At 48.9% G+C, this 13,172-nt stretch overlaps 1 protein-coding gene across 5 annotated transcripts in view; it reads left to right on the top strand.

The window, feature by feature from the left end:
• The first annotated feature begins 3,991 nt into the window (after positions 1–3,991).
• The window catches only part of TYRO3 (TYRO3 protein tyrosine kinase), a 42,961-nt gene continuing 33,780 nt past the window's right edge, over positions 3,992–13,172 (top strand). The window contains exons 1-3 of one of the 5 annotated variants that reach the window (XM_051791340.1): positions 3,992–4,459; positions 7,800–7,983; positions 10,049–10,149. In XM_051791340.1, the coding sequence (XP_051647300.1) occupies positions 4,372–4,459; positions 7,800–7,983; positions 10,049–10,149 (373 nt within the window). In that variant the 5' untranslated portion in view covers positions 3,992–4,371. Of the gene's footprint in view, positions 4,460–7,785; positions 7,984–10,048; positions 10,150–10,185; positions 12,579–13,172 lie in introns of those variants that run through there. The other 4 variants (XM_051791343.1, XM_051791344.1, XM_051791341.1 and 1 more) reach the window with 4 other exon arrangements.

Below are 13,172 nucleotides of genomic sequence, written 5' to 3'. Positions count from 1 at the left end.
AGATAGATAACATATATGATGTGATAGTTTATCAGCTCTAAAAAAAATAACCATCCCCGACATGTGGAAAACCAAGTCTGGGCTTGGGGTAATGATTATGGTTGGGCTGGGGCCAAATTGGATAACATTGAAACTTATAGAAAAATCCAAATTTAGATCCACCATACAGTGGTCCCTAGACTGCCATGTACACCATGCCACCTGCCACCCCAGGGAGAGCTGGGAGAGTTTGGGAACTAGGAAAGGATTAGGCCTGAACTCAAAGCTCAGACTCATACCTGACATCCTTTTATTCTGAAGACGAAGTCAATGCAAGTCTTTAATATGGTTCCCTGTCCTTATCTTTGTTCACACAATTAGTTAAAACCAGCACATATGAAATATGTAAGAGCTGGGAGAGGCTAAAACAGAGAGGCTGGAATATTTCAACACAGTTGCTTACCGAAGAAGGTGGTAGAGAGGAAAACAAGAAATGAGAAAGGAAAAGATGGTAGAATAATGTAAATTAAAAGAGAACAGAGTTCAGTTGTAGCTAACATAATTCCCAAATGAGCAGCATAACTCAGTTATGGCAAGCTTAGTCCAGACACAGGCAGGATGAGTTTCAGCCTTCTTGTGAGCTGCTACTGCAGCCACCATGTCTTTAAATACCATACCCAAGGTCTTGGGATGGCCAGTTTTGTCCCATATGTATTCCAAGATGGAGAATTATATTTGGATCCTCAGAAGTGGCCATGTTAAACAGCATTATTAACTGACATGAACAAGCTCTGGCAATCCCATTATTATGATGGATTAGGCAGAGAACTGAGACAGTTTATATGCAGTTTAACCCTTTTCAGTGTCCTCAAAAGCCACTCTATTATCCAGTAGCTCTCAAGCTGTGTCATTGGCAGGGTTTGGAAAGCGTTGAGGGTTTCTGTTTCCTCAACCACTGTGTTCTGAACCAACTTTGGGGCTTTTATTTGAAAATCCATCCCTAAGCTGCAAAAGTCCTCTCACACATGGAGCTTCCTCCTGTGACTTGCTGTAGCCTCTGGTGGTGACCAAAAAGTCGGGAGCAGCTCTTGTTCTAGCCTGGGACTGAATATGCTGGCTTCAACAGATCTCCCACTCAGGAAGCACCTGAACAACCATCTGTACAGCAGAACTACCTCTGTACTTTAGCAGCCCTTCACTCCCACTTCTTCATCTCTCTTGCCATTGCCACAGCTGCCTGATGCAGTATAGATGCCTAGCAGTATAGGGGTTAACACTGCTCTTCAAATCCCAAGTCAGAGGATGGAATGGACAGGTTCTTGAATCAGATTGCAAACCAGGCAGCTCTATGGAAAACATCTTTTACAGAGATTTTGTATCCAACTGCAGACTGACTACTTTGACAATGGAGTGTTGGCATGCACCAGCAGGTTTTGTTGAAGTTTTAGGGCTATGGCTTCTCATGTAGAAATGGGTGTTTTGGAGTGCTTTCTCACTGGGATAACCTGTACCAGATTTCCCATTGGGTTTTGATAATTAGAAGAGGCCGAACAGTAAAGCAAAGTGAGGAAGTCCAGCAAATACTTGTCTTTCTCCTGCCTTTTCTCTCTCCCCTCCCCCCTCTCTTCCTTTCTTTTTTCCTTGTCCTTCATCTTCTGAAGTCTCCCAGCACTGGGAATTCTCCTCTTGATTATCGTGCAGCTCTTCAGGCATTTTCTAGAACGTCCCTATGCTTCTGAGCAAAGCAGGTGAGATGTGGCAACATGCTATGGCAACAGAAGAAGTAAGGAAAGGATGTAATCCAGGGAGGCATCAGCTGTGTTCTGTGTGTGTGTGTGAGCAGTGAGCACTGTCACTGATGTTGCGGCCTACAGAACAAAGCCATGATGCTTAATTCTGTGGCACAAGAGGCCAAGAGAGATTATTTGTCTTTAGTTCCTAAAAGCATTTCAGACTAACCAGTTCCTCTGATTTCTGCATGGTAATAATCCTCCCTAAATTTTCTGATTTCAGTTTATGCTCCAACTGGTAGTGCACGCGGGATTTCAGTCCAATTTTCGTATGGGTCTTCCTGCCTATCACTGTTAGCACAAAGCCCTTCTCAGAAGATCTAAAGCCAGATCCCCTGATGGGAAAGGTTCCCTTTGGTCCGCTGCTTCCAGCAAACCTTTGGTCTCTTACACCAGCCCAAAGTCTGGGCTGTGCCATACTATGACAGCTTTCTGTTGGGTACTCTCCTCTTTGTAGATGAAAGCTTCCTTCTCCAACCCCTTCTCAAAGCCTTTGGGAGCATTGCATTTGACATTTGGATGAAGCACAACATGCCTGTCAAGGTAGAAGCATGCTCCAGGCACACCATGTAGAGTCAACGCTCCCTTGGCTGATGCCTCCCCAGTCAGGCTTGGCCAAGTCACAGCACTTGCCTGTGCCTCCTCACTCCTGCTTGTACACTGGAGTGCTTCCTGAGCCCATGGAAGCAGTGTAGTGCTGTAAGCCTCTGCAATTGTAAGGCTGGAAGAAATTCTTAGAAGAAAATCATCATAGAAACACAGTATTATTCTAATGGCCATTATTTTTTCTCATGAGACCACTAAAATCTGCAAAAGTAGCTTCTTTCTGGAAGGTGCTATTGCCATGAGTAAGTGCAGAAACACACCATGCACCCAGATAGATGGGTATATATGGATACACGGGGGAGAGGCAGCAGTGACAGTAAGTGTGCATGAAGCTTTTAGCAGGCATCAGTGCAGAACTTCTCAGCCCAAGAGCTGTCGTGATCCCGGAGAGAGGCATAGCACGATTTCCCCAGGAGCACCTAGGCTTCCTAAGAGCTCTCGAATGGATGTCAGTGTCTCCTCCTAGCCGCCTCATTGCAGCAGGAGACACTGGGGAGAGAGTGATATTTCCATTCCAGTAATGAAATCTTGGCATTGCTCCAGTCCCCTAGGAATTCCTATCAGAAATGTAAATGACTTCGGGAGGGAGGAGTGAAGATTAGTGTTTGGAATGGAATTATGTGATCTTGTCCTGCCTCAGTTTCTCCATTCCCTCCTTGGGGATAAGGCAGTTTGCCTGCACTCCTCCGTTTAGCCAGTCTTCCATAGTATTGCAGGAGCCGCTAGGCAAGTGCTGCTCACCGATGGCTGTGGTAGAGCCGAAAGCTGCATCGTGTTGTAACGATATTGCTCCTTATGGCGCCTTTCAACCCAGATTTTCACCGTAACTCCTACGAAAAGGCAGCGCCGGATTTTTTTAAAAACTGTAGATGACTTTTTCCACGCCGTGCTGGTAACCCTGTGGCAGCAGAGATCTCTCTCCTCAGCTCTCTCCCTATTTTTCCACTAGCGGAAAAGAGGGCAGGGCCGAGCCGATCCAGCTCGAAGGGCACGGGTGGATCTCTTCACCTTGCCGGTGCTCCACCACAGGTCAGGGGTGGTCCACAGGAGTGGCCGGTATCCCCAGAGCCGGGGTCCGAACGGTGATGGGAGCGTGGCCGGGGGAAGGAGCCGGAGAGGGCCGGCCGGGGGAGGTGGGACTGGAGGTGCTGTGTGCATGAGGCGGGGTACCGCTCATCCCGGCAGAGCCTTGGTTTGGGGGGACCGAGCCCCGGTGGTGGCCTCAAGCCCTTCTCCCCTGGGGGGCTGGAGGATGCGCGGGGGGTCCTGAGGGGCCAGGGTGGCCTCCTGATTCCGCATATAGGTAGGGGGGTACTGGTGGCCCGGCAGCTCCCGCGGATGTGGGTCACCCCCTCCCGGCGCTCTGGAAACCAGGCCGCCCTGTGGAGCAGCCCTCGGGGGGCGCCGCCTCCAGACACCCCCTTGGCCCTCTGCCGCTCCCGCCCTGGCCCGTCCCACCCGGCCGGGGGCTCCGAGCCCCGGAGCCGTCCCTGGGCGGCGGGGCGAGGGCAGCAGGCGCCGTGATTCGCCGCTTGGGGGGCGGTGGGCGCCCGATCATGCATATTCATGAGCGTGATGTCAGAGGGAGAGCACAGCGCGCGGTGACCGCTCGAGAGCGCCATTTCCTGGAGGAGGCGGCGACGGCTGAGTAGGGACGGACAGACGGACGGACGGAGGGACGGACGGACGCGCCGAGTGGCGCCGCGGTGGCTGCGCGCCGGCAGGGGGAGATCGCTCGGGGTGGCGACCGGACCGGAGCGGACCTGACCCGACCCCACCGACCCGCGCCGTCGCCCCGCGGCGGCTTCTACTGCTGCTCGTTTCGGCCGGAGCCGCAGCCAGAAGTTTGAGCTTCCCCGTAGCCCCCCGGGCGAGCCCGGTGTCGGGCGGCGACGCGGGGCTTCCCCAGCCGCTGTCGCCGCCACCGCCGCCTGCAAGGGCGGTGGGAGCCCCCCGCGGCGCCGGGAGCAGGGGGGAGGATGGTGGTGCAGGAGCGATGGAGCTGAAGCGGAGCATGGCGATCCCGCGGCTCCTCGTGCTGGGACTCTGGGCTGCGGCGCTCCGGGACATCGCTGCCGTGGCAGGTGAGCGGGGCTGACAGGCCGCCGGCGGGGCAGTGCCGGCGGGGCAGTGCCCCCCGAGGTCTCTGGGCGCTGCAGGAGGGGCTGCGGGGCACGGCTCCTGCTGCTGACAAGAGTCCCCCCGCGGGCAGCCCTCGCCTCGATGCCTCTACAGGTGTCGGCGGGGGCTGAGGGAGAGCGCGGGTTCGGCCGCCAGCAGCGGCCGGATACCTGCGGGCCGGTCGCCGCGGTGCGGGGTCCACTCTGTGCGGCGGCCGCGGGGCCTCGGGCAGCCACAGGTGGGGTCGGGGCCGGCCCGGTTTGCCCCTCTCGGCTGGGTGCGGGGGCTCCGCCGTGTTCGTGGGGCCAGCGGCGGGGCCAGCGACGTGGCGCTCGGGAGCCCGCGGGGAGCCCGGGCTGTGCGAGCCTCGCCCGCCTGCGAGTAGAGCGGCGAGCTGGAGCCCGAGTAATCCTCCCCGGTGTGAGCGGAGGCACTGCTCTGGTATGTGCCTGGCGCGGGTCGTCGCCGAGGAAAGCCGGGCGCTAGCGCATTCCTGAGTGGCTTTTGTTGGTTTTCCCCTCCTGAACTCATATTCCGAAGTTTCACCTCCGTGTCGGCAGGGAAAGGCAGCGCGTTGGAGCGTCTCGGCGTCCCGACTTCGCCGGAGTTTAGCTCCGCGCTGCATGTGGAGCGATGTGCGTGCAGTGACACGGAGCTGGGGGGGCTGTGGCACAGGTTGGATCGCTAGATCAGTGTCCTGAGGAATCTGAGGAGCGAAAAGCCTTTACTTTGGCGCTCATGAGCAGATTTCTTTCTCTCCAGTCTCAGTATAACTTCACATAAAACACACTTTGTTCCTATGAATGAAAATATTCAGAGATAGCAAGTTTAAAAAACAAACAAACATATATGTCATGTATTTTGACAACTAGTTTGTTCTCTTGCTGTCAGTGCTTACAACTGCCTGGTAAGAAATTTAGTACAGTTTGTTTCCTATCTATACATTTCAAGACCTGCAGCTCTTACAGGTAGGCTTGGCGGAACCTATTTGGATGAGATTATTTCTTGCGAGGTCAAGAATGTTGTCAGGTGAGAAATCGTGAGTGGGAAAATAGGAGGAATAGGTGGAAATTAAAATCCCTATTTGCCTCTTATGTGATTCTCCCTGATACCTACAGAAAGAGATGCTGCAGCCAAAACTGCATTTATGTCATGTGAATTTATTAAAAATCCCCAGTATGTAATTCTTCATTTCAGTTGATATTGATGGAGGGATTATACCTGGACCATGTGTACAACTCAGACTGAACACTTGTACTGTCTGTTAATTTCCTACATCATTAATTTCTATACAAAATGAAAACCATAAAGGGTCTCTAACAACATTTCTTTGTTTAATTTGTGACTAACTCTTTCAGCATGGCAGTCTGAAGGAAGCTTAGTAGTTTGGTTTTCCATGAAGACACATGTAATGAAAGTGTCTGTCAAGTTGTGCGTGTGTTCAGCAGCCTGGCTACATTAATTTTCTGTAACACAGAGAGAGCTGCTATGAAGCTTTCATGTTATATTCCACTATCATGAGGGGTGAAAGGGAGGATGCATTCTGGCATGCACTGGGACATATTGTTTGTGTTACGTTTGAGTTAAGTAATGTGAGGTTAGATCATCCTCACCCAAGGTGATTAAATCCTTAAGCCCTAGCCCAGCAAACGAGCTGTAGCAACTAAACTAAGATGATCAGCTTGTCTGGTTTCCAATGCTGTGAATTTCTGTCAATTAATAACAGTAGATAGAAGGGCAAAAGACTGAGTGTGGGAAACCAGCTGTTAGGCTGGGGGATCTCATTAAGGAAAGGAATAAGGACCTTCTGCCTGCTCCTAGGCCGCTGGTACTCATCTGGGTGCCGGCTGCTCGTGGCAGAGCGCTGGCTGGTCCCACAGTGTTGGTTCCCCTTCTCCCAGCTGTTACAAGCACACTGTGAGTGCTGCTGCTGCTGCGCTGCCCTGTGAGGTGGTGCCCTCAAGGCTGTGGGAGGGTGGCGTTTTGGCAAGAAGGAAAGGGGCACATCAGAAATCTGTGTTGGATTACTGATAAGACTGTAACAGAGTTTGAGAGCAATAGGGCTGCTCTGGATTTCACTACTGTTGTTTTTCTTTCTGGCTCTGGGTGCTAGCAAGGCATCCTGTGAGAAGCTGACCAGCTAGTGAACTGGGAGAAGTTGTAATGTATGGGATATATATGGCCGGGCAAGAGTGATGGAGTCATTTTTTTATGAAGGATGTGGAGTCCACTGCCAGGGCATAATATTGAGTTAGGCTAGACCTGTTCTGGTCTGTCAGTCCTGCGCCACTGCATAGGAAATGGCCACTCTCCCTAACAAAACTAACTTTACATTTATTCTCTACCTTCCTGCTTTCCCACAGTCTCCTTTGATCTTCTGGTTCCTCCTTTATATGCCTTTCTTTCTTAAATGCACTTAGATAGTTGGCTTCCGTGTCTTCTCATGGTAACAAATTCCATATATTCGCTTCTGCTTGAGGGAAACACTCCCCATCCACCCACGCATGTAACAGTGCTCCAGGCCAAATTCTGATCACTTCTGTGTCAATATAAACCTGAGCAGCTCCACCAACTCTGGCCCTGCTGCTTTGGGGTCGCAATGGTATAGCTCTGGGTGCAATGTGGTCCTTTGGCTGGACTGGAAGGTCCTCCAGGGAGGCACATTTGAGCACACACCCACGTCACGCAACACAAATATCTATTCTCTAAACAGTTCTGCTCCTCAGCAAGGTATGCTGTGGAATAGGCTTTGCTTTCATGGGTTTTGCAAATTGCAGAGAAGCTCTCTGTAATGCAGGGGAACAGTGTACACTGAATAACAAGACATAATTGATTCTTTCTCATATCCAAGCTCTTTGCGAATGCATACAATGGAGCAAGCACGATGATTTCTTAGCAGCACAAGAGCACCATAGCTTAAATTCAAGCCTGGGGAAAAGGGGGAGGTGTGGTAGCCTATTGAATGAATGCAGTTAGCACTGCTGGATCACTGACACGGTGAACCTCCCAGCATTTCTGTCTGTCTCTGCTTGGGCACTGCTCTGCAGATCCTCACCCTGCTGTTACATGAGTTGGAAAAATCCCTATGTATACACTGAACTACCACTTTTCTCCAGGAATTTTGCTTTCAGAGCTTGCATTTGACTATTGCTTAGCAGACATAGTAGAGCAGTACTGAAACTAACACACTGTCTCAGTGTGTGCTGGTAGGGTATGTAATTCCAGACCACCAACCTAGAGTAATTTGCTGTACTCCAACCCCCCTTCTTCTGGGGGTGGGGCGGAGTAGTATTTTTTTTTTAGGTATGAAATTTACAGGACCTCCAATCAAATTAAAGGTGTCCCAGGGTCAACCCGTGAAACTAAATTGCAGCCTCGAGGGAATGGAAGATCCTGAGATGTTGTGGATCAAGGACGGAGCAGTGGTGCAAAGCGTAGACCAGGTGTACATTCCAGTAGATGAAGAACACTGGATCGGCTTCCTCAGGTACAACAGATGCAGAGAAGGAAGAATAACGTGGAAACTATTGCACAGTTTTCTGCTATCAGCTATATCTATGCAACAGCAGTGCCCTCAGTGGGGCAGGGTCCTCAGGTCTGCAATTCAGTGTGTGACAAGGGCATAACTGAGAGCAGAATTGAAGCCACTGAGCACTGAGATTTTATGCACTAGAGCCATATTGGTTTCCTGACTCCTGTGGGGACAGGTGCTTTGCTAATGCCTGTGATGCTTGAGACATGACTTCAAGGTGAAAAGGATGTTCTTGCCTTGTTTGTTCATCTTGTTCTGCCATGCAGCAGTATAAATAGGTTTTCTCCCTCATACTCATTGCATTGTCTTACTCTCTCTTTTGAGCTGTCAGTCTGCCTGAAGGGTGAGGATTGTTAATTGAAATGAGACTCCCAGGACTACATCCCCTTCCTTTCTTTGGGTAGGTGTGTTTGTCACCTGAACCATTCCTGATTCATTTTGAAATGAATCCTAATTTGTTCCTAGTATGTTTACACCACATGGTATTGGTCCTGCCCCATTCAGAGGAACAGAAACTCTTCTTCAAAACAGCTCTCTTTACCTTTATTTCAGCAGAAGAGGCATGTCAGGTAGTTCTGGAAGTACTGAGTTAAACAAGACCCAAGGTTCTGCTCTGTCTTTTTTTTGTGCATTAAGAGAGCTTGTACAAACAAACATGCCATCACCACAAGAGCTCAAAACTCTTGACTGACTGAGAATCACTCTTCCCTGAGCTCTGGCTTCATCTCCTATTAGGTTTCTTGGATTGACATTTCACAGTCTCCAATTCCACCAACCAAAAGTTCTATGTTAAATCTCACCTGTAAGAAACAATTTGATAGGAAAAAACATCTGCACACAGTAAAACTATTGCATAATATTATGTTGTGGAAACAGTTCGTCTTGAAACTATACTGTTTACTGTTTACTTCCCCCCAGTTCCACTAGTTAACTTTGCCCCTCAGTCTCTTGGTCTGTTCTCCTTTCTTGCCTCTTGTTTCCTTCCACTTATCTCTGCAGCACCAGAGATAAGTTAGGATGCTAAAGCTGGACGTGTTTGTGTCTTTTTCTCCTTTTTCCTTTCTTCTCCTAAAGCGACCATTTCTGCCACCCACTGTGTGGTGCATTCGCTGTGTTTCAGAACATGTGGTCCTGGATCAGGACAGCTGATGCTATTTGAAGTTCCAGCTCTGAAAATCAGGCTGTAGTGGGTCCATTTTGTGCATTTTGGCAAACACTTTCCCTCTTCTGTCTTCCTTCCTGAGATGTTCTTCCCCTTCTCCAAGGAGGACTGCCAGTGTTAGAAAGGTGGGCATCAGATCTGTGGAGGAGCCCTGCATGGCAGCAGACCCGTGGCTGCAAATCCTATGGGGGGCAGTCAACACTGGTGCATTGACAGGCACTCAGAATCATACTGACGCCTTTTGTAGCGAGGCCTTGTTGCTTTGGGACCAAATTCTGCCTTTGCTCACCATGCACTGGAGCAGGCCAGCATAGCCTCTTGAAATCACAAACTCAGAGACCCAAGGAGCTTTGCAACTCTTGGGATGAGAACAGCACCGAGTGCAGTTGAGGTGAGGGGGGCCCTTTTTTGACCCACCTGTTCCTTTATGAGGCTGTTGCCAGTCCTGTCACCTAACTGAGGCAAAAACAGGCTCGTTGGAGGCTTGCAATTTGGAGTTTCCTGCTGTCTCAGATGCTGTCGCTCTTGAAGGCTAGCTAGAGTCATGATTAAGGATTGAGATGACCAACCCTTCCTATCCAGAGAGGACACAGATGACTGTTTTTTTGCGAGGTTGTTTTGGAGGAAGGCTGGCTGCTCTGCTGGGGACTCTCTCCACCCACTTTAGAGAGGAGCCTCCCATCTCCGCTGTTTTGCCACATGCTTTGTGCTGACTGGCTGTTGATCTCCTCCCCAGAGCTGGCTGTGTCTCAGTGGGTGTTTTCCATGTATCTGGTTTGCCAAACAGTGAAGGGTCCTTTGGGGCAAAAACATGCTTTATCCACATAAAATATCGATATGGCTTTTGACTTTTTTCAGCTTGAAATCCGTCGAGAGGACAGATTCTGGGAAGTACTGGTGCCAGGTTGAGAACGGGGGGAAGAAGGAAGAATCACAGCAAGTGTGGCTCATAGTGGAAGGTAAGGAGTAGTAGTAGTAGTGCTGGTTTCCTTTCAGGGCTGACCCACCAATATGCTCTAGGTTGCAGTGGTGAGAGCAGATTGCTCCAGTGACAGGCTTCTTGGCTCTGAACCGCTGCTAACTGCAGTGAAATTGCTACAGAGCAGTAGTAAGAATTAGGAGAACTGCATCAAGGAGCAGAGCTGTCAGTTCATTGCCTTCTGGTTTTATTTTGACGTGTTCGGAAACAAGATCCTTTCATGCACACACATTTCTTTCCAGCTCCGAAATCCATTGTTGCATTCATCTCTAAATACTTTGTAGAATTGAAAGAGATCCTTGGGGCTCATCTGGCCCAACCCACTTCCCAAAGCAGGATCACAGCCCGGTTCTGTGTATCAGCCGAACAGGTCTTTGAGGGCAAGGTACAGTTTTAGCCCAGTGCTGAGTTCTGGGAGAAGTGCTGTACAGCAGCACTTCATGGCTGTGACTGTCCTGTGTGGCACTGTTTGTCCAGGGTTTTTTGATAAGAACAACTTGTATATGGTTGTCCAAAAATAACCCAAGGCATTGTGGATTGGTGGCTTCTTACTGTCTCTAGTTTCATTTCCCTTGAGCCATGGTTCTGTTAGATCCCAGAAGCTAGTAGTCATAGGATGGCTTAATATTTGGTGAAGAAGTTGACAGGAACAGTACATTGGCAGCAAGAAGTGGCTTTTTGGATGTATTTGGTAGCATTTTGAGCCAGAGCTGAATTGACAGTCTTAAAGAGGGGGGGGCAGGGAGGGTGTTGTGGGAGATGGTGTGGTCTGGGTGTTTTACAGCAAAGGTTTCACTGACTCAGAGCCATGGAAACATTCATAGCAGCTCTCACAGGAAAAGGAACACTTAAATTCTGCCTTCCATAAATACCAGGCTTTTGTCCACCTAAATTTTCAGGTGCAGTTTCAACCGAAGAACATTGTTTACAGCTTAAAATACTCTCTTTTGCAGAGTTTCTATTTCTGTTCCAATTACCAGGGCCTGCTCCAAAGGTGGCTGCATCTGCATGGTGGGTGCATTAGGAGTGATTGGGTAGCTCAGTGTGCTAAGCTATCTGATACAAACAAGGCACCCTTCTGGACAGCACAGACAAAAGGTATCAAAGTCACAAAAAACAGCTGCAGCTCGGTAGGGGGGGAGTGTATTGAGAATAAAGGCCAAAGCTGAAAGTGGAAGCGAAAAAAATGCAGTCAGTCGCCTTTACGAGAAAACAGTATGGTAACAGGTAGTTAAACTTGAACTGAGCATGTAATCATGTGCAAAGGGAGTTGGGGGCTAAAATTAAAGATTAACAAGTAGTGATAAACAGTGGGATTTTAAAAATGTGTCAGCTCTTAGCATAAGAAAACACCTGGCAATGCAAAAGCCTATCAGTCTCACCTTCACTGTTATCTCTATGTATTTCTTTCCTGGGTGTACCAGCTTTGCCTAGAAATGATTACTCTATTGATGACAACTGTTGTCCTCTTTGACTGAGAGAGGATTTTACTCGGGTGATTTTCAGCCTCCCATAGGTGCTGACACCCTTCAGTGTGCCACACAAACAAGTGTGGACTATTGTTGATCTAACCTAAAGTGAGCTTGACTGGATTTCTGTGCTGTGTAATATCTGCTTTGAGATCTACTTAGGTAGTCTGTATCTGTCAGAATTTGTAGCAATGGCATTTGAACTGTCTTTGTAATAGAAATGTTTCATCTTATGAAACACTCATTACAATTTACAGAAACAAAATTATTTTACAAGTGTTTTCTGGTTTAGAAACTAGACTCTGGCCTCGCTGAGAACATGATAGTGTCTGTTGCCCAGAGAGGTGATCTCAGAGGCACACTGTGGAGTGTTAAAAGTACAGATTATGTTTGTTACCGAACTTTCCCTCTGAAATTACACCTCTGACCACATGGCTGTTCCTGGGCCTGCTAGCCCCCATTGGCTACAACCAGAGCCCAAGCCACACATGTACGGACACATTCCCCTGAATTGACACTGTCTAAAAACTGAGCTGTACAAAAAAATCAGCCTCATAGGTTGGATGCTGGCTTGGAACAGGGAATAGGCAGGATCATTTCCGTGCTTTGCCGCTGATTTCCTGGCTGCTCAGTGCCTCCGTGGTGCATCTGTGAAAGGGGCATGCTGGCACTCACCTCTTGTACCAGGAACTGGGAGGCCAAAGGTGTCGCAGATAGCGAGCTGGCCAGGTAACATATGTACAGTGCGGGTTCCTCAGCTGGATGAGTCAGCTGCACTCCCTAAGCTATGAGAGTTTTTAATTGTGGTCTTGTCTGATCTGTTTAGCTGCTCCCAAAGTGAGAAAACCTGCCGAGCTGGGCAGGATCCACCTGAAAGGTTACCTTGGGTGTCATGGCAAATGGACAGGAGGCAGGGATCCTGCTCACAGGTAGAGAAAAGGTGATTATTTTCCCTTCTAATCTTCCTTGGAGAAGGAGGGCAAAGCAGGCAGAGGTATTGCAGCTGGTATCTGGAAAGCTTATTCATTTTTATTGTTTATGTATGAATGCAATAAAAAAATGAAATAAAATATGTAAACAAAACCAAACAGTAAGCCATGTTGATGGATATACCTGTCCTGAACATTAGCTTATGCACAGATAGGCACCATTATTGCTCAAATGACCTATTTTTAGATCTGTTTTAGTTTGTTCATTTACTTGCCACTCTAAATGGAGTCAAGGAAGGCACAAAAGAACTGCCACCTGAAGGACACAAACAGCGACTGGACAGTCAGTGAAAGACTGAGAGTATCACTTTTGGCTGTAGCTTAGGGGAAATGTCAAGTGTTAGGCGTCTAAATCCCTGTTTAGGCACCTCCATTAATTGCCTACTGGTGGAGGTGCACAGCATCTGCCAAATCAGTGGAAACCCCTGAGCCTGCCATCTTTGGCCAGGGAGAGACAGTGTAATTTCAGCATGTGAATGCTTAATATTTTTGGTTCCTCTGTTTCTGCAAGGCAACAAATCAGCAGTTTTCAGAACACATTTTTT

The sequence above is a fragment of the Manacus candei genome, unplaced genomic scaffold (genome assembly GCF_025592945.1).
Source record: "Manacus candei isolate 608988 ecotype Guabito, Panama unplaced genomic scaffold, ASM2559294v1 h1tg000033l, whole genome shotgun sequence".
Taxonomy (NCBI): domain Eukaryota; kingdom Metazoa; phylum Chordata; class Aves; order Passeriformes; family Pipridae; genus Manacus; species Manacus candei.
The sequence above is the reverse complement of the archived record's forward strand: the minus strand, read 5'-3'. Positions and strand labels throughout refer to the sequence as shown.